The 23895-nt window shown below is 39.4% G+C and overlaps 1 protein-coding gene across 19 annotated transcripts in view; it reads right to left on the reverse strand.

The window, feature by feature from the left end:
- Window positions 1-23895, reverse strand: part of TNS3 (tensin 3) — a 426838-nt gene that overhangs the window by 234013 nt on the left and 168930 nt on the right. For all 19 annotated transcript variants that reach the window (XM_042842646.2, XM_024099919.3, XM_065583894.1 and 16 more), the window contains one exon: window positions 6100-6137. In XM_042842646.2, the coding sequence (XP_042698580.2) occupies window positions 6100-6137 (38 nt within the window). The remainder of the gene's footprint in view (window positions 1-6099; window positions 6138-23895) is intronic.

The raw sequence follows: 23895 nt of genomic DNA on the forward strand, positions 1-23895 counted from the left end.
TAAACATATGCTTAAGTGAATCAGGACCAAACACACCTTCTAAGGTTCATGGTTATTTCGGAGTTCCTACTTATAAGGACAACAGAAGTTAGAAAACAGATTCTTAGTCTCTAAAAGGTACAGGGTTGTCTAGTCAGTGCTACTAGATGAGACCTTTCAAGTATCTTCAGCTCTGTACCACATATATGCACAAGTGAGAGTGAGGGAGAAAGGAGCAGAAAAGAAAATGGTGTCCCAGAATGGAGGGTTGGATAAAAGGCTCCTGGCCTCTCTGGGACAAATAAATATTCCTACATCTCTGCCAGAGAGAAGAAATGCTCCCACAATACAACACTGAAGAGAAACAAAGGGAACGGAAGATAAAAACCCAGAATAGAGTTTTGGGGCACTACTAGGGTGACCAGATGGCAAGTGTGGAAAAATTGGGACGGGGGTGGGGGGTAATAGGCACCTATATAAGAAAGCCCCAAATATCAGGACTGTCCCTATAAAATCGGGACATCTGGTCACCCTACGCACTACTGAGCCTAGCTTCTGCATCTGCGGCAAACTAATTCACTATGTATATCTGAACAGATTACCTTGGAAGTGGTTCCAGATGGCTAACATGTATAGACTGAGGCAATATAAGAGTCTAATTATCCTAATTAAACAGGATGTGTACAGTAAAAGCAGCAGAATATGTTCTCTGGATAGGAACTGAATATGAGGCTCTTTCAGACTGTACACAATAACGGGACTTTGATAGAGCCAGCTTTAATATACAGTATATGTATATTGGTAGTGGATACTTCTTCATAGAGCTAATTCTTTCCCTCCTCTCCCCCTCCCAAAAAAAAACCACCCCCATGAAAATACCTGAAAGTATTTTTTAATGAGAATAGCTCCTGCTATTTATATAAGTGTTAAACTATAGGATAAAATAGCAAGTTAGGAGGTTGTGGTTAATTCTAAAAACATCCTGTTGCAGACACAACTGAACATTAAATTGTACATGAGATGAGCCATAAGTAACTTCACACTTATGTGTACCTGGGCTGATCAGAAATGGTGCCACCATTGTTTGTCAGCGAACTCATCCCTCTAACCCCATTCAAAAAGCTTCTAAGGTAGCAAAGGATTTTCACCAGAGCCTCCTTGCTTGGTAGTAAGGAAAATTGGAAAGAGAAACAGTTTGATAGAAAGCACAAGTACCCAGCTGAGCAGTGGCAAAAGCACAAATGAACAATAATGGCCAGAGGAGGAAAATCAGCATGTCCTGAGTGATATGCAAGCAGATGTCATGCAGCCATCACACCTGCTGCAGCACATGTAATCAATAATAGTACAAACTCCATGGCCCACATCTTCTATTGTATGAGTTAATGGTGCCTGAAGCAACTTTAAGCTTTTCTTGCCTAAAGCCCAAGCACCATGAACTTTTGTGCAATGTGCAAGAGCATGCCATGTAGATTGATCTTCCCTTGACCCACCTTCTTTCTTGTAAACCAGTCCCACAACTTGCTGGCTAAGTGACTGGTGTGCACTGCTGTCCCTGAGGAGTACTCCAGAGTGGCATTCTTGTTTCCATGTGTTTTGTTGGCAAAGCTGTACATACCTTGTGGGTCACTTGTGCAATCAGAAGGGTATCATTTACTCTATAGGGTCTCTAAGATCTGAACCAATATGACCTATCAAATTAAGCTGTATCATGTCTAAAGCCAAGTATCCCCACATGCCTATGTTCACTTGATCTGCAGTTGAAAGATTCTCTATTTGTGGAGAGAGAGAATTTTTTTCATAAACAGACAGGTTATAATAGATTTCCACAAGGTTAACTTCAGGAACATATGCAATTTTTGAAAACAAGCTACTTGACTAATCATGGAGGAGTCCTTTTTGGTGCTCCCTTTCCCCCCAGGATAGTATTAAATTGCTTGAGTCCTGAGTAACCACACTGTTTTTTGTCTTAACAAACTTGTCTGGGAGATCAATCCACATATTTGCTGCTTTCTGTATGAAAAAGTGCTTCCTGCCATCTGTTCTGAATTTGTGGATACTTAATTTCCATTAATGCCCTCCTCTCCTATCTTCAGAGCTGAACTGAAAATAGTAACTTGACAGATATGCATATATCACTTAAGATTTTATATACAGACAACCATTAAACTCACTCCTACATTTGTTTTTCTTTGCTACATTAAACAGAGAAGAAATTTTTTTTAGCTTGGCATTTACAGCTCAGACATTTTAGTATTGGGATCAACATCATGTGCTTGCCTTATTCTGTATCATTTCATGTGTTACAATATCTATTTTAGAATGAAGTAAGATGCACTGAATGTGGTAGGCTAAAATTACGATAATCTAATCACAGCTCACTTACATCTTTTGCAGTTTCAGGGTCATGTATTTCAGTTGGTCCTTTATGTTCTAGTAAGCTTATTTCAGTGCTTACTTGCATTTGTTATTTTGTACTCAATGTTGTGTACTTAATAACTTTATAGCTACTGTGGAACTTGTTTAGAGTTAATTTGGATATAGTGAAACTAAAGCCCAACATAAGTTCAACACTTTGTAACATGCAAAAATTGCAACTCAACTTAGAGTGACATTGGTCTATGAGGGGAGGGGGGCAGTGGGTAGAGGGGACAGATCCTCAGCTGGTGTAAACTGTCATCACACCATTGATTTCCGTGGAGTTATGGCAATTTATAACAGCTGATCATCTGCACAAAATCTTCAATGGGAGATGGATCTTCAATGAGAGATCTCCCAATCTAAGAGACTAGTCCAGACATTCCATTCCAAAATGTTGCTCTCAAACCTTAGTTTTCCATACCAAGGTATTTTCTGTGCCTTCCTGTCGCCTATACTTTACTCTCCCCTTGGTAAAATGATAGAGCCAGATTATATTTCTAATGAAGCTAATGTCAAAACTGCTGGTAATGTAAGTGGAATCAGGATTGGGCACTTACTCCTTTCCTCAGATAGTTACAGTCTCAGCAAATGTGGGCTGTATGGCACAACTGCATCTACTCCACTTCAAGGAATGATTCTGACTGTTCAGATACCAAAAATACCACTAATGAAATGAAATTCTCTGACAACATCACAATGTCAATTTTCATTAATTTACTGGTGAATGCTTTGTTCTGTTTTTAAGTGATTTTTTTTTTCCAAACATGATTAGGTTCAGTAAGATGCTGTGTAGCTTGAGCCACTTATAACAGTAATTTCACACAGGTTCCATTGTCTTCAATGGGCTTTTGATCAGGCCCCTGATTTGCGCATACATTATTGTCTTCAAAACAGATTCAATCATAAGAAAAATACAACTGGGTCTGCCCGCATGCACTCCTTTCCCATGCAATTTACTCCTGATTAACTGCTGATGTTTTAAATCTTGTGGTATGTTTTTCTATTGAAACGAAGGTTGTTAGAGGGGTACTCCCAAAACAGATAAGCTAAGGTAGCACCAAGGGAGTTACATATCCAGCTGTGATTAGCATTTTTGAAGCCCATTACTATTATATAATATATTTTAACCCAGGCATCTAGGTTATTACCCTGATCATGCAATCATATCTTCATGGGTGAATGCTTACGTTCATGCAGAGTCCCACTGAAATCAATGGATGCCTACAGAGGTCTTCAGGAGGAAGGATCTGCAGGATCAGAGACTATACACAAGGATCCATTTATCCATCACTGAAATCCAACTACTGCTGAGGTTACAACGTGTAGTTGTTCAGTAATAATAGTTTAGTTGCAGACTTATACTAATACTGATTTTTTTTTTGTACTTGTCTATTTCATTTGAAATAGCAGCAGCAGGAATCACACTTTGCATTTCTGTGACATGTGACACTGGCAGAGATTTCCAAAGGCACAAATAACAGTTGGGCACCTAATGGCCTTTGAAAGTCAATGGGAGTTGGGCATCTAACTTTGAAAACTTCCCTTATTAATCTGAAAAATGTGTAATATTCAGAACATCAATTTTCTATGTCATTTGAAGATGACACCTTCAGCAGCACAGCACTCAGAAGGGAACATGACACCTACTGAATCATTGTTACTACTTACTGTAATACCTGTGTTGCTTGAAAGTCTACTATCCAAGCACTAACTTAACCCAGCCCTCCTCAGCTTAATCTGATGGGATCACACTAACTCAATGGTGGTTTAGTACATCTTGTATTTCCTTATGGCAATTCATTTTACAGGACATCTCTGCAAATGTGAAAATGTCTTAGCAGGGCTAATTTGCAGAATTATTTTAATCCATAAAACTAACCAGACTGCGCAAAAAAAAAAAAAAAAAAAGCAGCAAAGGAGAAGTGCAAAATGGAAGTTTGTATTAAGAATCCTGCTGTAGGGAAAATAAGTCAAATGTTTGATGTTTCATTCACTTCTCATTAATAATAATCTTCAGGAAAACACTACATTAATATGACATAAATCCTTCAGCAATGAAATAACTTTTTTTAAAGTTTAAGTACTGTAATGTTAAACCAAATTAATACTAGTAAATGGCAACTTCATCTGTCACTGATGTTGACCTGTCTAAATAGTGGAGCACATTTTATATGTTCAATATTATCCTTGCTTACAAACATCAAAGCAGAACATACCATAGAATGGCATAACACCCTGGTTTTTAATCTAATTTTTCCTGCTATGTACTTAAGAATGGAGGCAGGGGGGAAGTTCTGAGTGTCATCCTTAAATGTGAATTTCCTTCCAGATGTCAGTTTCTTACAATTTTAATAGTACTTTACAGTATGCCAAGTTTTAGCCCTTAGCAAAATTTCTAAAGCAACACTTTTGAGCAAAGGTATAATTATGTACACATAAAATCCTTCTACTACAATCATAGTAATAATAAAATAATAATGTTTTTGATCTTTACAGGTGTTCTCTGTATGAAAACCCAAAGGGTGAATGTGTTGATTATTAATTTGCTCCTCATACAAAGACATTTTAGGATTATGTAAGCACGTGGCACCTTGGTGTGCATTTTTCTTTTCCCTTTTTGCCCTTCAAAATTAGATTGTCTCAACATGTCATAGATTAGTCCCCTGCCATCCAAAACTAATGAAAAACAGCCCTTTTTCAACCATGTTGGATTATGCTGTCTTGATGTTCTGTTGACGTTCACCATCTGCTTTTAGTGCCAGATTTAACAATGAAACAAAAAGCTCACTCTGGGTTTTGGAAACATCAGTGTGGGTGAATATATTTAGTTTAATCAAATAATTTAAAAAAAAACTCTTCAAGGTGAGCACAGGATTAAAGCCAGAAAGAAAAATTAAAGCTAGTGACATTGTATATTTGGAGATAAATTAAGTGGCAGTGATGGAAAGAGGATATTACCCCTTGACTTGGGGGGGGGGGGCGGGGGGGAGGCACTAGGGCTTAACATCTTCATTACTGTTCCTACACTCAAATCTTTGTGCTGCCAATGGAACTTCTATTTGTCTCTTCATCTATATTTCTATCTTTGACATTTCTAAAGCACCCATCACTTCTGCATTTTGACACAGAACAGCAGAATGTACCTGGTTTACTGGGCATGTTTCCTCCTTAGCTGTGGAACTCTGTAGCTTATAATCAATCCTGTTAGAAAGCAGTTTTCTACTTGAACCATGCCCCCTTGTGGGAGGAGTAAGGTACTGAAACCGCTGATGCTTTGACTATAAAGGATAAGATGCTGTACCCTATTGAAGTAAATGGCAAAACACTCATTGGCTTCAATGGGAGAATTATTAATAAGATCTCTCTCTGATCAAACTAAAGCTACCATAAGATATTATGTAAGTTCATCTACAATTAAATGGAGATGTATGAAGTGAGATCACTATCCTGTTCCCATTGAGGTCAAAGGTAAAATTCCTGATTTCAGTGGTGTGGGATCAAGCTGTTAAGCAACAAATACAAGACAAAATAACAGGAAGGAATTTTTAGAAGTGAAAGCGATTAATGATTTCTTAACAGCTGAGCATCTGATTAAGCAATCCTCTTATTTTGATTAACTGATAGTCTTAATGTCTACCAAACTTCAAATAAATGGAGACTATTATCAAGCAGAGAAATGAATATCTGGAAGGTGCTTACCTTTGCTTCACATTTCTTGTGGCAGGCATACTTGCAAACTAAAATAAAAGCAAAGAAAATACATAAGCAAAATACTCGGTAATTCCTCCACCCCCCGACATCTCTTTAAAGCTGCCTTCTACCACACAGCCTGTTAAATCCCAGTTTTTCCACGGAGATGTAATTCATTTCTTTACAATAAAAATACCAATTAACAAAAACTCCTAACCAGGTATCGACAGTGCAACCAGGCTTTAGTCTGTTTATCCTTATGTGCAACTATGCAGCCTGCCCTGAAAGATTCATTAACTGTAGTAATCCCCTAGCACTCTTCATGTATTCTGTCCTTTTATTTTAATAATATACTTTGGGTATAATGTTAGGGTCCAAACACCTTGATACTTGCCTTTACAGCTCTCCACACACCAGAGGTGCTATGAAAATAGTAGGTATAAATGGCAAGGATAATGATGCTAATTTGTTTCTAACAAATTGTCTGAAGCACTAAAAGATCTGTGAATCACTTCAGCAAGTCTAGAGAACAAAATGAGTCAGAACTTTCCAGTCATGGTCACTTGAGAGTCAGGGTAAGATCATATGTTTCACAATCCAAAATTGAAAGTCCTTTGCACAATACTATGAAAAGTGCATCCAAGTAAGAAGTTAAAGTTTACAGCTCTTTAAATTACTAGGCTAGATGAGATCAGGATGACTTGGGTGATAAAACAGTGGGTTTGGGAATTATAAAAATACTATTTTTCTTAAAGGACAATTGGAAGAGCATCCAGACACTGAAATAACTGAAAGGCAATAATATTGCATCCAGAAATATTCACTGATGTAGCCTGATAATGAGGTTTGCATTGTGTGTACCTTTTCATTTACTGTTTAGTTTTGATTTATTTTCATGTTATGTCCAGCCTTTTGTTTATTGAGAGTCTTTGAGAAAGCTGCAACTGAATTTAAAAAAAAGAATATCTTTGTAAATTAAATATGCTGTTGAATAACATAAGAACGTAAAAAAAGGCCGTACCGGGTCAGACCAAAGGTCCATCTAGCCCAGTATCCTGTCTACCAACAGTGGCCAATACCAGGTGCCCCAGAGGGAGTGAACCTAACAGGCAATGATCAAGTGATCTTTCTCCTGCCATCCATCTCCATCCTCTGTCAGACAGAGGCTAGGGACACCATTCCTTACCTGTCCCGGCTAATAGCCATTAATGGACTTAACCACCATGAATTTATCCAGTTCTCTTTTAAACTCTGTTATAGTCCTAGCCTTCACAACCTTCTCAGGTAAGGAGTTCCACAAGTTGACTGTGCGCTGCGTGAAGAAGAACTTCCTTGTATTTGTTTAAACCTGCTGCCTATTAATTTCATTTGATGACCCCTAGTTCTTGTATTATGGGGATAAGTAAATAACTTTTCCTTATCCACTTTCTCCACATCACTCATGATTTCATATACCTCTATCATATCCCCCCTTAGTCTCCTCTTTTCCAAGCTGAAGAGTCCTAGCCTCTTTAATCTCTCCTCATATGGGACCCGTTCCAAACCCTTAATCATTTTAGTTGCCCTTTTCTGAACCTTTTCTAGTGCCAGTATATCTTTTCTGAGATGAGGAGACCACATCTGTACTCAGTATTCGAGATGAGGGCGTACCATCAATTTATATAAGGGCAATAATATATTCTTAGTCTTATTCTCTATCCCCTTTTTAATGATACCTAACATCCTGTTTGCTTTTTTGACCGCCTGTGGACATTTTCAGAGAACTATCCACGATGACTCCAAGATCTTTTTCCTGACTTGTTGTAGCTAAATTAGCCCCCATCATATTGTATGTATAGTTGGGGTTATTTTTTCCAATGTGCATTACTTTACATTTATCCACATTAAATTTCATTTGCCATTTTGTTGCCCAATCACTTAGTTTTGTGAGATCTTTTTTAAGTTCTTCACAGTCTGCTTTGGTCTTAACTATCTTGAGCAGTTTAGTATCATCTGCAAACTTTGCCACCTCACTGTTTACCCCTTTCTCCAGATCATTTATGAATAAGTTGAATAGGATCGGTCCGAGGACTGACCCTTGGGGAACACCCACTAGTTACCCCTCTCCATTCTGAGAATTTACCATTTATTCCTACCCTTTGTTCCCTGTCTTTTAACCAGTTCTCAATCCATGGAAGGACCTTCCCTTTTATCCCATGGCAGCTTAATTTACATAAGAGCCTTTTGGTGAGGGACCTTGTCAAAGGCTTTCTGGAAATCTAAGTACAATATGTCCACTGAATCCCCCTTGTCCACATGTTTGTTGACCCCTTCAAAGAATTCTAATAGATTAGTAAGACACTATTTCCCTTTACAGAAACCATGTTGACTATTGCTCAACAGTTTGTTTTTCTACGTGTCGGACAATTTTATTCTTAACTATTGTTTTGACTAATTTGCCCGGTACAGACGTTAGATGTACCGGTCTGTAATTGCCAGGATCATCTCTAGAGCCGCTTTTTAAATATTGGCGTTACATTAGCTAACTTCCAGTCATTGGGTACAGAAGCCGATTTAAAGGACCGGTTACAAACCTTAGTTAACAGTTCCGCAACTTCACATTTGAGTTCTTTCAGAACTCTTGGGTGAATGCCATCTGGTCCGGGTGACTTGTTAATGTTAAGTTTATCAATTAATTCCAAAACCTCCTCTCGTGACACTTCAATCCGTGACAGTTCCTCAGATTTGTCACCTACAAAAGCCAGCTCAGGTTTGGGAATCTCCCTAACATCCTCAGCCGTGAAGACTGAAGCAAAGAATCCATTTAGTTTCTCCGCAATGACTTTACCGTCTTTAAGCGCTCCTTTTGTATCTCCATCATCAAGGGGCCCCACCGGTTGTTTAGCAGGCTTCCTGCTTCTGATGTACTTAAACATTTTTATTACCTTTGGAGTTTTTGGCTAGCCGTTCTTCAAACTCCTCTTTCGCTTTTCTTATTACATTCTTGCACTTAATTTGGCAGCGTTTATGCTCCTTTCTATTTGCCTCACTAGTTCCAGTTGCAATAACTGTCAAGACAGAGTAAGTCAATGTTCAAGAATCTTGCATTTCTTAACTCTGAGGCTGAAACTAATGTTGCTTTCCCAGCAAATACAGCCAGAAGGAGTAATACACCCAGAGTAATACAGTTTGCTGCAGTCTGCACCCAATTATTTAGTGTCTCCTGCCCCTACGTTCACAGTAGTATAAAAACAAACTTCCTAAATTGAGCACCAAAGGTTTTTAATCACAAATGGGCATTAGTAAGGTGCAATCCAGTGAGGTTCTCCAGTTTTCACTTGCTCTTGTATTTTCCATCAGTTCAGAATACATACAGTGCCAAATCTTGACTGGTAGTCCTTACATGGTTAGCCATCTTCTAATTCTATGTCAGGATGCCCTCAACACTGAATGGTTGTCAAGGTCATCAATCAATCAATCAATCTCATTGAATTCATAGTATGAGGCTTAATCATCTGTTAGGCATCTGACAAGATCAGATAAGATAAGTGCCCTTGATTCTCAAGTCTTAATTCCCAAGAGGTGAGACCTCTTATTCTCTTGGTCGAGGCCATAGAAATATACAGTCCTGACTACCAGCAACACTTGTATGGGAGCAAACATAATGATATGCGCAATTAAAAATCATTCAATCCTAAAACAAATAGAGGATGAATTTTGACAAGGGGAAACTTGATTTTCTTGCCTGCTAACACTGGGGATGACTAAACTGATTAGCTTGAATTCCATGTACGAGGAATAAATATTTGTGAGAATTAAAATTTTGGAGTCTTTTGATTGCCGTTGATACTGTAAGTCATACTTGTTTTCCCCTACATTATCCAGTCCTTTTTTTAAAATCCATTTGAAGACATTCTATGAGAAAAGTATAAAATATGGCACAGTTACACAAACAATACCCTGGCACTGCAAGTCTGCAATCATTAAATGATAATTACAAACTCTAAACAATAGGGAAACAAAGCTACTGGGAAACCCTGCTGTTACAAAGAAAGGCCTATTTGTCTGCTTTGCTTGTGAATAAGCACGAGTGGTTGAAGGTATTTTGAAATGTAAAGAATGAAATTATATTTCATTCTAGGATGATTGCAGTTGTTTCACAGCTGGTTCATGTGCTACCGAATCACAAAGGTTACATGCATGCAATATATATGGCTGGGGGCACAACCTGCAGTTCTTATGCAAGATAAATAGGCTTGGAAGGATTAGATTTTTATTGATAAATGTCAATTTCAACAAGCACGAACCAGCAAAAAATATTTCCATTGATGATCATCAACATTTACTGATAAACAAAGTAAGAAAAATGCTGTTTGAGAACTCATTAGAGTTTGATTTAAAGCTAAAGTTTTGATTGAGTGGGAGAGTTAGCTCAGTGGTTTGAATATTGGCCTGCTAAACTCAGGATGGTGAGTTCAATCCTTGAAAGAGCCATCTGGGGTGGGGGAAAAAAACTGTCAGGGACAGTACTTGGTCCTGCTAGTGAAGGCAGGGGACTGGACTCAATGACCTTTCAAGGCCCCTTCCAGCTCTATGAGATAGACCTATCTCCATATACAATGTTGACAGTTTATGTCTGAACACTTATAAAGCTTTAACTTTCTGAATCTCAATGTCTACTGTCATTAAATAATTGTTCCCCTCCTGCCATCTGACCCTCCACAATTTCCCACAACTGTGAAAAATTAAATAGATAAACATTAAGAAAAATGCTTAAATATAAACACTGATATTATCTGTCAAAATTAATAATAAACTAAAAACAGAATTCAGCCAAGCCTAAGGATAAACATCCACTTAAGTGAATTGGGAGTTAATAGTTTGAGTAAAAACTGCAGGACTGAGCCTTGCATCATCACTATCAGAAATGCTTATGACAAACATTGCATCAACCTGAATCACTCCAGTAACATTCCAACTCTGCACAGAACACAGGTCAAGACTTCATGATAAATCGCTGTTATCTCTACTAGTATGTGATTTACTAAGAACAGGGAATAAACAATCCAAAGTAACTTGCAAATGTTACAAATCAAGTGGAGCCTTTTAGTTCAAATGCATTAGATTCCTTTTTCACGTACTTTATTGGTAAAATACTGGGATTCTACATGTACAACACGGTAAAGCTGTTTTAGTCTAGCTTCCCTGATAGATTCATTTTCCTCAGAGTCCATAAATGCTCTCATTCATACCTGAACTGCCATACTGCTAAGTAGTAGACCCAAGGTAATTCATTACTTTCTCTTACTCTATAATATCACTAATAATAATAATAAAGCTAGATAAAAATGAACACACTGGGAATGAGATCACTGTCTGTCCAGATGCTGTGAGCAAAACAAGCATTCCTTTGTGTTCTGAGGTAGAAAGGAGGCTTTCTGTTTCATTCTGGGATGAAAGTCAAAATGTCTGTTGCACACATCACTGCTAAATGGCATATCAGAAACATCCAGTAATAGTAGCACATATTCATCCCACAGCAAAAGGGATGTATATGTGCATCCCTTATAAATATCAGTGTTTATATAAACACCCCATAGCTTTTGAGGGTCCAGATTTCAAAACCAGATCTATAATTGGAATTTAACTCCATGGGAGACTAAAAGCTTTTAATCCACACACACACAGTTGGGAATATTCAAAATTCGGATCTGGATTTTATGGTTTAAGGACATCTCTAAGAACAATAACCACCATCTACATTTCTATAGAAATGTTCATTCAAGGAACCCAAAACACTTACGTCCTTGTGAAGTAATATGGTAATCATAACATGCATTTTACAAATGGGTAAACTGAAGCACAAAGATACTTAGGGACTTGTACAAGAAGAAGAAATAGAAGAGATTAGAATAGGACCTGCCGTGTGTGCTAACCACTTGGCCACAGAACCAGATTATGCATTTCTCTGATTAGTCTTTCATACACTTGGGAAGTATTCTGCTAAAACACAAACATTTTGCCAGCAGTGCAGGGCTGACCAGACTTGCTGGGGCAGGTATTAAAAAAACTAATAAGGTTCCACACATGGGACATTTCCTGGGAATTAGCAAATGGCTGGGAGAAACTGCACCTTGAACCGTAAACCCACAGCCAGTTATCAACCCCAAGAAAGTGCCTCACACCAATATTTCAATTGCTATTTTAAGACCATAAAAAAACAAACTCAAGATTAAAAAAAATAGTAGTTATACAGCTGGTCAAAATATTTTGCTCAAAATGCATTACAATGAAAAATGGCCGTTTTCCAAAATGAACAATTTTCTTGGAAATTTTTCCCTTTTTAAAAAAAATTGTGTGATTTTTCAACAAAAAAAAAAAAGAAAGAAGGAAAGAACAAAAATCTAAAACAAAGATTTTTATTTTTAGGTTTCTGTTGTTATGGGGGTGAAGGGCCATGGAACTTTAGAAGTGGGGGCTAGTGATGAGGAGGAAAAAGGACTGGAACACAAAGCATAAGCATGGGGAATGGGAGGGAGTAGAGGTAGAACAGGTAAACATGAGTTAGTATCCACACAGCGTACAAAAACTGTAGCTGGCAGAATCAAAAAGTTAGCTAAATGCAGGCTCTGATTTGGATAAATGCAGGCTCTGAAACAGGAGGGAGTATTTCTTAACTGCAAAGTTGCCTCTTTTGCTGCTGCAACTCTGCAGAAACTCCTGGGAGAGCTGGAGGCTTTAAAGCCTTGTTGTAGGTGGCTATGTGAAGCGCAGGGTGATGGGGTGCTGCCAAGACGCACGCCCTCTAATCAGTCACTTTGTGACCTGGCACCTGTAGGAGAAGCCAGGGACAGCGAGGAAGCCAAGTTGCCCCTGCCTCCTCCACTGCTGAGGCTGCTGATCTGGCAGAGTCACATGATGAGATCTGTCTCATCTGTAACATGATCCAGTCCATCTCCCAGACAAGGCAAGACTGTTCCTTATGAAACAAATTCCAGTGTTTTGTCCAGTCTGGCTATAAACGCCATAAACAATAGGGGGTTCTACCACTGCCCTTGGGAGACTAACCCAAGCCAAAAGAAGCTTTCACTTTCCTAATATTCATCCTAAAAGATCCTTTTCTTAAGTTCATCCCATCATGCTTAGTGATCCTTCCTTTGCAGCACCCTCTACAATTCCCCCTTCCTGGATGCTTACACCTTCTGAGTATCCGTATAGAAAGATACACAATGCAGTTCTAGCTGACCTGTATAGTACTTTTCAAGAGAATGAATACCTCAGAAACTAGACAATCAGATTACATGAATCATCTCTCGACTTTCCATTAACTTTATAGTAACAACTTAATCCTCGAGGGTCTCTCTTTTAGACAACTTCAGTGGCAAAAAGCCAATAATGCCTCACAGATAAAGGGGCCAACAAACATGAAAATGTAAAAAAAAAAAAAAAAAAAGTTTGACAAATACAATATATTCATAGCATATCAGCTGTTAAGGAAACAAAAATGATCGTGATTTACAGTAAAAAACATTACATGACTTACAGTGAAAAGAACTCAATGAGCAGTTTTTACCAAACCGTGACATTCTTCAGAACCAATTACAGGTGATATACCAGCCAACTCGTCTCTAGACTATGGTCCGTCTGTTTCCTTGTATTATCACAGTTGATAACTGTCAGCAGGAATGAATCTGTTTGAAGCAGTTCAGCAGATTTAATCAATGTCACACTCAGCAAGACTGCTTTGGTTCCTCAGCTCAACAGCTGAAGGTCTGCATTCCACACATCAGCTCTGTTGTCAAATACAGGCCTTTCCAAATTTGTGTTTAAGAATTCTGGCATCAGTTCCAAGAACAATTGTCTCTAGCTGGCTGACACTGAAGTGTAGGGCATGCCATATTTAGTCTAGCTACTATACTTCAAAAAATCTCCTAAACAATAGCTCTGAGCATCTAATCTATACAATCACATTTCTTTTGGCCCGGTTCAGGTAAGTGTTTTTTGGAAGTTAACAGGAGTGTTGCCACAGTGAGGACTTTGCAATGAGGCTTAGTCACTATAAACCTTTATGATAAAAGTTCAGAAAAGTCATGAAAAAAACATCTAACGATAAATCTTATTAAACAAAAGCTTGGTCATTTACCACACATTAGAAACTGAAAGCCCATGTGTCAAACAGGTGTAATTTGTAAAGTCAATGTGACAGTTTATGGTTTTATGGTAAGTATCAGCGAGGGTAGGCGAGTGTGTGTGTGTGTGTGTGTGTGTGTGTTGTGCTGGTAGATTTTTCTTGCTCTGTGTGTGGCAAATGTGAGCTGTGTGTTGCTGTGAGTGGCTGTGTGTGTGTTTAGTGTTACTGCATGTACTGGGAGAGTTGTGTGGACTTGTGGCTGGCACATGAAGGAGGTATGCTGTTCTGAGGGAACTATACGTGTTTGGGGTTACTCTGTGTGTTCGTCATGTTGTTGTGGGCATGTGGGTGGCAAGTGGCCAAGTGATCGAGAATTTGTGCAATCTCTGAGTTATTTTTGATATCACAGTGGTCTAGTACTCTAGGCATGGAAAGATGCCTTGCTGTCACATGGGTATAATTTTTAAAGTCAAAATGGCTGAGAACCCCTGACCTGCTCAGTCTTCACCCCATCCATCTGGGTGGATCCTAGATGTGCAGAGTACCATCTGTGGAGTCCAGAGAGATGGGGTATGATGGTGCCTATAACAGGGTGTACTGGCCCATTAAGCCTAAGGGGGGAGGTTTGCAAGAGTCCATTCCAAGAATGTTGATGTGAGCACATGATATTGGTGTCAGAAAATGGCTGAAACTGGAAGAGAGAAGGTGGTTCCAAGGAGTTGGCAGTGGCATGGGAAGATCTCAGGACATTGTCACTTTTCAGGAGCTCTGTAGTATAGCCAATCAAGGGAAGCTTTCAGGAGGAGGACAGTATATACGCTGCCTTCCCTCTCAGAACAGTGTGTGCACGGACAGAGGAAGAAAACCTGAGCAAGAAGGCTGTGCTTCTAATGAGCAGAATAAAGTCTCCATGGACAACAACAGAGACAGAGATGGGTACGAACTATGGGATTTACTATGATGGACCTTGCATCTGGGACACTGAGGACTATTTTGAATTACTCTCAAAACTGGGTGACTGGGCAACAAAATGGCAGATGAAATTCAATGTTGATAAATGCAAAGTAATGCACATTGGAAGACATAATCCCAACTATACGTATAAAATGATGGGTTCTGAATTAGCTACCACCACTCAAAAAGAGATCTTGGAGTCATTATGGATAGTTCTCTGAAAACATCCACTCAATGTGCAGCAGCAGTCAAAAAAGTGAACAGAATATTGGGAATCATTAAGAAAGGGATAGATAATAAGACAGAAAATATCATATTGCCTCTATATAAATCCATGGTACGCCCACATCTTGAATACTACGTGCAGATGTGGTTGCCCCATCTCCAAAAAGATATATTGAAATTGGAAAAGGTTCAGAAAAGGGCAACAGAAATGATTAGAGGTATGGCGTATCTGCCATATGAGGAGAGATTAATAAGATTGGGACTTTTCAGCTTGGAAAAAAGATGACTAAGGGGGGATATGATAGAGGTCTATAAAATCATGAGTGGTGTAGAGAAAGTAAATAAGGAAGTGTTATTTACTCCTTCTCATAACACAAGAACTAAGGGTCACCAAATGAAATTAATAAGCAGTAGATTTAAAACAAACAAAAGGAAGTATTTTTTCACACAATGCACAGTCGACCTATGGAACTCCTTGCCAGAGGATGTTGTGAAGGCCAAGACTATAACAGGGTTCAAAAAAGAACTAGATACATTCATGGAGGACAGGTCCCTCAGTGGCTATTAGCCAGGATGGGCAGGGATGGTGTCCCTAGCCTCTGTTTGCCAGAAGCTGGGAATGGGCGACAGGGGATGGATCACTTGATGATTACCTGTTCTGTTCATTCCCTCTGGGGCACCTAGCATTGGCCACTGTAGGAAGACAGAATACTGGGCTAGATGGGCCTTTGGTCTGACCCAGTATGGCCATTCTTATGTTCTTACACTTTGGGCTACTGACCTAGTTTCAGGGGAGGGCTGGTGATAGCCCTGAGAAAGACTATACAGACTCCCAAAGGTCCTCAAAGAGAGGGAGCAGAGAGAGGGCCTTGCGGAAACACCTCTGGCCACAAGGGTCTCCAGAGGTGATCCTGGCAATTACAGGCCAGTAAACCTAACTTTACTACCAGGCAAATTGTAAAGAACAGGATTATCAGACACAGATAAAATTTATATGTTGGGGAAGAGTCAACACGGCTTTTGTAAAGAGACATCATGCCTCATCAATCTATTAGAATTCTTTGAGGGAGTCAGCAAGCACATGGACAAGGGTGACCCAGTTGAGATAGTGTACTTGGACTTTCAGAAAGCCTTTGACAAGGTCCCTCCCCAAAGGATCTTAAGCAAAGTAAGCGGTCATGGGGTGTAAGAAGGTCTTCTCATGGATAAGTAACTGATTAAAAGATAGGAAACAAAAGGTAAAATAAACGGTCCATTTTCACAATGGAGAGAGGTAAATAGTGGGGTCCCCCCAGGGATCCATACTCAGACCTGTGCTCTTCAACGTATTCATAAATGATCTAGAAAAAGGGGTAAACAGTGAAGTGGCAAAATTTGCAGATGATACAAAATTACTTAAGATAGTTAAACTCAACGCTGACTGAAAACAGTTACAAAGGGATCTCACAAAACTGGGTGACTGGGCAACAAAAGGGCAGATGAAATTCAGTGTTGATAAATGCAAAGTAATGCATATTGGAAAACATAATCCCAACTATATATACAAAATGATGGTGCCTAAATTAGCTGTTACCACTCAAGAAAGATTTAGTGTCATTGTGAATAGTTCTCTGAAAACATCCACTCAATGGGCAGTAGCACTCAAAAAAGCCAACAGAATGATAGGAACCATTAGGAAAGGGATAGATAATAAGACAAATAATATCACAATGCTAATCTATACATTGATGGTACACCCACACCTTGAATACTGAGTGCAATTCTGGTTGGCCCATCTCAAAAAAGATATATTAGAATTGGAAAATGTACAGAAAAGGGCAACAAAAATGGTTAAGAGTAGGGAACAGCTTCCATATGAGGAGAGGTTTAAAAGACTGGGACTGTTCAGCTTTGAAAAGAGACAATGATAGAAGTCTATAAAATCATGAATGGTGTGGAGAAAGTGAACAGGCAAGTGTTATTTACCCTTTCACATAACACATGAACTAGGGGTCACCCACTGAAATTAATAGACAGCAAGTTTAAAACAAACATAAGGAAGTGCTTCTTCACCCAATGCACAGTCAGCCTGTGGAACTTGTTGCCAGGTGTTGTCGTGAAGACCATACATTGCAGGATTTATTTGGACATAAATAAATAAGAATTCAAAATAGGGTTAAAAAAGATATAGGTAAGTTCATGGAGGATTGGTCCATCTCTGACTAGTAGCAAGACGATCAGGGATGCAATACCATACTCCGGGCATCCCTAAATCTCTAACTGCCAGAAGCTGAGACTGGACAGCAGGGGATGGATCATACAAAATTGTCCTGTTCTGTACATTCCCATCTGAAGTGAAGGGTGAGAAGATAGCAAGTGTGAAAAATCAGGATAAGTGTGATTGGTAAGAGGTGCCTATATAAGACAAAACCCCGAATATCGAGACTGTCCCTATAAAATCAGGACATCTGGCACCAGCCACTACCAGGAGACAGGCTACTGGGCTAGATGGACCATTGGCTGTACTGGCTCAAACCATTCTTATGTTCTTATAAGGCAGGGCTGCCTTTAGAATGATTTTACGGCACTGTTATACCACTCAATATTACTGGAGAGTTATTGCTAGTTTTAAATGGATTGTAAAGCACAATGAAAATGTATTTGTGTATATATGTATTGCTAAATCTGAAGCATTCATACATGCAAATAAAGCCTGCAATTAGAAACTAGAGCAAAGTAGGTCTTTCAGACAAAACAGAAGTTTGCCCAGTTATTTCCCATTCAAAAACAAAACAACAACTGGAAGAGTCTTTTCAGCTACAGATGGACTAAAAGGACATGAAACAATTTTGACTCTTTCCACTTCCCACAGACTTTCAGGAAGACAAGCTCTAAAAAACCCAATAAGTAACTAGTAAGTCTGAGCAGCAAGAAGATATATGTCGAGTTATATAAGGCTGTGGTGGGTATATATGTCATAGAATCATAGAATATCAGGGTTGGAAGGGACCTCAAGAGGTCATCTAGTCCAACCCCCTGCTCAAAGCAGGACCACTCCCCAACTAAATCATCCCAGCCAGGGCTTTGTCAAGCCTGACCTTAAAAACCTCTAAGGAAGGAGATTCCACCACCTCCCTAGGTAACCAATTCCAGTGCTTCACCACCCTCCTAGTGAAAAAGTTTTTCTTAATATCCAACCTAAACCGCCCCTATTGCAACTTGAGACCATGACTCCTCGTTCTGTCATCTGGTACCACTGAGAACAGCCTAGATCTATCCTCTTTGGAACCCCCTTTCAGGTAGTTGAAAGCAACTATAAAATCCTCCCTCATTCTTCTCTTCTGCAGACTAAATAATCCCAGTTCCCTCAGCCTCTCCTCATAAGTCATGTGCTCCAGCCCCCTAATCATTTTTGTTGCCCTTTGCTGGACTCTTTCCAATGTTTCCACATCCTTCTTGTAGTGTGGAGCCCAAAACTGGACACAGTACTCCAGATGAGGCCTCACCAGTGCCAAATAGAGGGGAATCATCATGTCCCTCGATCTGCTGGCAATGCTCCTACTTATACAGCCCAAAATGCCACTAGCCTTCTTGGCAACAAGGGTACACTGTTGACTCATATCCAGCTTCTTGTCCACTGTAACCCCTAGGTCCTTTTCTGCAGAACTGCTGCCTAGCCACTCGGTCCCTAGTCTGTAGCAGTGCATGGGAAGTGCAAGACTCTGCACTTGTCCTTGTTGAACCTCATCAGATTTCTTTTGGCCCAATTCTCTAATTTGTCTAGGTCCCTCTGTATCCTATCCCTACCTTCCAGCATATCTACCACTCCTCCCAGTTTAGTGTCATCTGCAAACTTGTTGAGGGTGCAGTCCATGCCATTCTCCAGATTGTTAATGAAGATATTGAACAAAACTGGCCGCAGGACCGACCTTTGGGGCACGCCGCTTGATACTGGCTGCCAACTAGACATGGAGCCATTGATCACTACCCGTTGAGCCCGATGATCTAGCCAGCTTTCTATCCACCTTATATGTCCATTTTCCTCTTAGTCACAAGCACTTCAACTGAGTTAAAAACAGGGATACTCTTTTTTCCCTACAAATGCCCCTATTTATAGCTTTCAAATGCAGAAATGGGACTTACAAAATCCAGTTGACCATTTTTCCAGCTGAACATGTGACAATTTTTCTCCCTACTGTCAAGATGAACTCAAAAGGCACACACACCTTTTGGCAATATTTCATCACAGGTAGGATTTAAAGCAACTTCATGATATACAAGAGCCTAATTCTGATTCCACTGATTTTTGCCATTGACGTCAACGGGGGCAGGAAGATCTATAAAGTCAGTGTGCCAATGTAATGATTTTTGCATCACACTTGTGTCATGAGGCACAGAGAAAATATGCTGCACTTCCCAAGGCCTAAGTTACTGTAAAGCTAATGTACCTACCTGCTCAGTGATTGTAGAAGGCAGAAATGATTTCTGGTGGATTCTAGCCTATTGTAACCCCTGGGCACAAAGCTAAACTAACTTATTTAACATGGAGAGCTTTGGGGGAGGTGGGGGTTAAAGTAAGGGGCTAGGGCTGGGAAGCCCTGCACAGTTTGTGTGCGTGTTTTTTCCCTTTTCTTTTTCTTCTGGCTAGATGATCAGTAAACATGTTTTTCTCATTTTGCTGAATTTTTTCAACCAGCTCTACAACTAAACAGCAGCAGTGACATGAGATAAAGATCAACAATGAAAGACATGAAAAATAACTGTGCAGGAACCATACAACGATAATTTACAATAAGAGTAAGCTGATAAATGAGTTTGGGTGGGACAGAGGCACGTTTGAGTCTAAAATGAGAGAGAGTCCCCTCGTGATGAAAGAGAACAGAAGTTTGACCTTGATAGCAGAAAATGAGGATTCTATTTTTAAGAAATTATCAGTCATATGCTGATGATATTGCAATACAAACAGTCACTATAATAGCAACATCAGCTTGTTCATTTCCTGTGCCCCAGCACTGCTTTCCTAGATCATTTTTTGTTTGTTTTTCATGTAGCACAAGACCTTTCTATTTTTAAACTCCAATTTAAAAACAAAGATAGTATTTGATGAATCACACACTATTGAACTAGATGCACAGGGCCAGCATAAGGCCCCGCACACCACTTAAGACTAGTACAATGGGTAGAGAGGTGCTCTAACAGAGCACTCAGACAGGAGTGCCTGTATATCCCATTCAGATCTCTGCTGGCAAGTGCTGAAGGCCGCTTTGGGAGAAGCTAGGGAGAGAGGGACCATTTCCATGATCCAGTGATCCCATAACAGGATGTGGAGGGGCTATAGACACTATTTCAACCCACATTCTGGAATAGCAGCTGTGGGGAGGCTATGCAGTTACCCTGCAACTTGGACTTGAGTTGGGTGTAGATTTTATCCTCCCAGCCATAACACTCCATCTATAACACTGCACTCCATCCATAACAGAGTATTTGTGCTTTATTGTGGGTGGACTTTGCCACTAGCATAATTTTTTTATTTGCTACTACTGAGGTAAACGTAAGAATTCTGTCCCCACATCTACAGCATTCAGATAATTAAATTCAGAGAAAAATATTGTGATATTATTATTGCAAGGGCAGAGATTTGTTCTCCTCATCTAGATTCACTTGCTTCCTGTGAGAGGAACAAAGTGCTGGTAGAGTTTTAGGCATTGACTTTCAAATGAGCCCAAAGGTTTTAGCAACCTCTTCCCTGCTCCACCTCCTTCTAAATTTGCAATGGGATTTGGGCACTTAATTCCCTTAGGCTCATTTGAAAATCCAGTTTTATTTTGTATTCCCTCTGGGTGTTGATTTAACAGAATATTAAGGTTTGGTGGGGTTTTTTTGGAATTACGATGACGTTCTCATTGTATGATTGAATATAAAAACTGCTGAATATAAAAAATATAAAATGGCTGTGATGTGATGACTTCAGTCTTGTGTGAGACAATTCAATCTTAATCCAGCATAGAACTGGGGGCTATTTTTTAAATATTGTTCCTCTAACTGAACAGGTCTGATGTTACTATAAAGTGAGTTTGTCCAGTTTCAGGTAAGTCTCTCCTTTAGCTCTTCAAACATACTAGTGACATGCAGGACTCTCTTTGAGAAGGACAAAACCTTGTAAGCCAAGCAAAGGTTGCAAACAACGTGATCCTCCAAGGACCTACTGAGGTATGTGGTATCTTGACCATGTTTCAAGGACCCTCTTATTTAATGTCATTTGCAATGTCAAGAGGCTTAGCTAGCACCCTAGTCTTTCACCTTTTTAAACCTGAGTTCAGATCCCATGTGGGTCATAAGTGAAACTGAGTTTGCGGTCTCAACCGAGTCTCTGAAGCGTCCTTCAGCCCCCAGGGATGTGTGGTACAGACCCTGCAGCATCACTTCCAGGAGGCTTATTCACTTGACACCTCTTATTTGAGCTTTGCGAGGTTCATTTTGTTATGTTTTGTTTCCTCCCATAAATTGCCCTTTTCTGTTTTTGTTTTAAAAGCCATCTGTAAAAGCAAATGTGGCTTTTAACCAAAGACATCTGAAGCCTGTTTTGTGGCTCTCTCTCACATGTGGTACCTAGAGTGGTGTGTCACATTGGTCATACGAGCTATGATATGCAGTGAATGCATAATTTAGGATTACACTGAGTTCACCTATTTCCCATATGAGTCACACCTGAAAATTGTGCATTTTGGGTCCATTCAAATGGGATCAGCTTACGAGTTTGCAGGTATACCCCAATGCATTGCAGACACTAGCATTGCTGTAAGACTTGAAGGTCAGACTTACCCATTTTTTTTAACCTATATTTCTGAACTTGTTATTAGTAAAGAACAGAGGCTATTACTTTAAGGGAGAGATCTTAATGGTCTGAACTTCAGCTTGCAAATACTTACACGCTTTATAATCACAAGCACAAATCCTGGCACGACTGATTCAGCTCTTACCATTCTGAGTTAAATGAATTCGAGTTTTATGGTGTTTACCACATGGAAGCTTTTCTGAAGTGACCATAAAATCTGAGGTTTGTGTTGGTTGATATGAATGTTCAAAAACATGTAATAGGATGTTTAAGAATAGGAAAGTATCCCTGTATGCCTGGCCAAAACTCTCCTCCTTGCCTCCCTCCCAAAGTGCTGTGTGAAGGTTACTCCTCTAACTGTTACCCTCAACCCCAGAGATGGTTGCACTTTAGTGCTGAAGATTGTATATCATTTGTGAAATGCTCTGCAGTCCTTTGGTATGAAAAGGTATGCAGGGTAAATATAAAACATTATTATTTTGTTGTACTAATTATAGTGGCTCTTTGTGGGTCTCTGTACATTCTGGTGATTTTTTGCTCAGTTTTCCATTTTCCATCTCCCCTTTAATTATGCATAGGTACGCAGTACTCTGTAAGCCAAGTTCTGTATTGAAACATTACTGCTCACATGATTAATTAGTTTAAATGAACTTTGTTGGACTCCTGAGAAAGGGATCATGTCCTCTGTATGGTCGTGCTAATTAGTTGCCTTTTTATTAAATCTGTGGAAGTCAATGTTGATTATGTGTACATTTGGTCTATATGTATCTGCATCATAACTATAGTTTATAGTATCATTAAATGTTTATTAACAATGGGTAATCAAAAATGTATAACATGTGCAATGGGTAATCACCAACCATACGCTCGCAAGCCTTCCAAACTCCCAACTGGATTTGATTAGCAACTTCCCTGTATTTGTTTATAAAAGTGATCTAAACAGTAATTTGCGTTCTTTAGACCAGTGAAACAGCAACTGAGCCATGTCTGGCTATGCCGTTAGTAAACACCACTAAACCCAGAACCTGAAAATACTTATCCACATGCTTATCTTTAAGCATTTGAGTAGTGCCATTGAAGTCAATGGGATTTGCTGGATCAGAGCTTGAGAGAGAGAGAGAGAGAGAGAATAAAGTATGTGGAAGTGTAAGTAATAACTATGAGCCTGACCAAAAGTCCACTGAAGTCAATGGTAGTTTCTCCATTATCTCTAAAAGACTGTGGATCTGACCCTATATCCCTTTTTCCTCACAAATTAGGATAAATGTACGGTATGTTCATTTACCACAATTTTTATTTACATATTCATGAACACACACACAACACATGCTCACCATTCAGATTCAACAAAAAAATCACTATAATACCACTGACCCTGGCAAGGCCCAAATTCCTTTGACATTTCCAGCTGACAATCTGTGCTCGCCTGCTAAATCCAAAACCAGACACAAGCATGCTTTTCAGATTATATGCCAGACTAATATGTTATCACTGCACTTAGCTATAAAAGTACTTGAAACCACTTGCTATTCGACTATATTACACAGTATTCTTAAAAAGCACTAGCGACAGTTTGCCAAGTCCAGATCAGACCCACTATAAAAATACATTTTAGCTTGCTACTAACAAAGGATAAAATTCATCACTGTGCACAGAGCTCCATGCACTATAGATGTATGACTTAAACCCGTAAAACAGGGCT

Source organism: Chrysemys picta, chromosome 2 (assembly GCF_011386835.1).
Source record: "Chrysemys picta bellii isolate R12L10 chromosome 2, ASM1138683v2, whole genome shotgun sequence".
NCBI lineage: Eukaryota > Metazoa > Chordata > Testudines > Emydidae > Chrysemys > Chrysemys picta.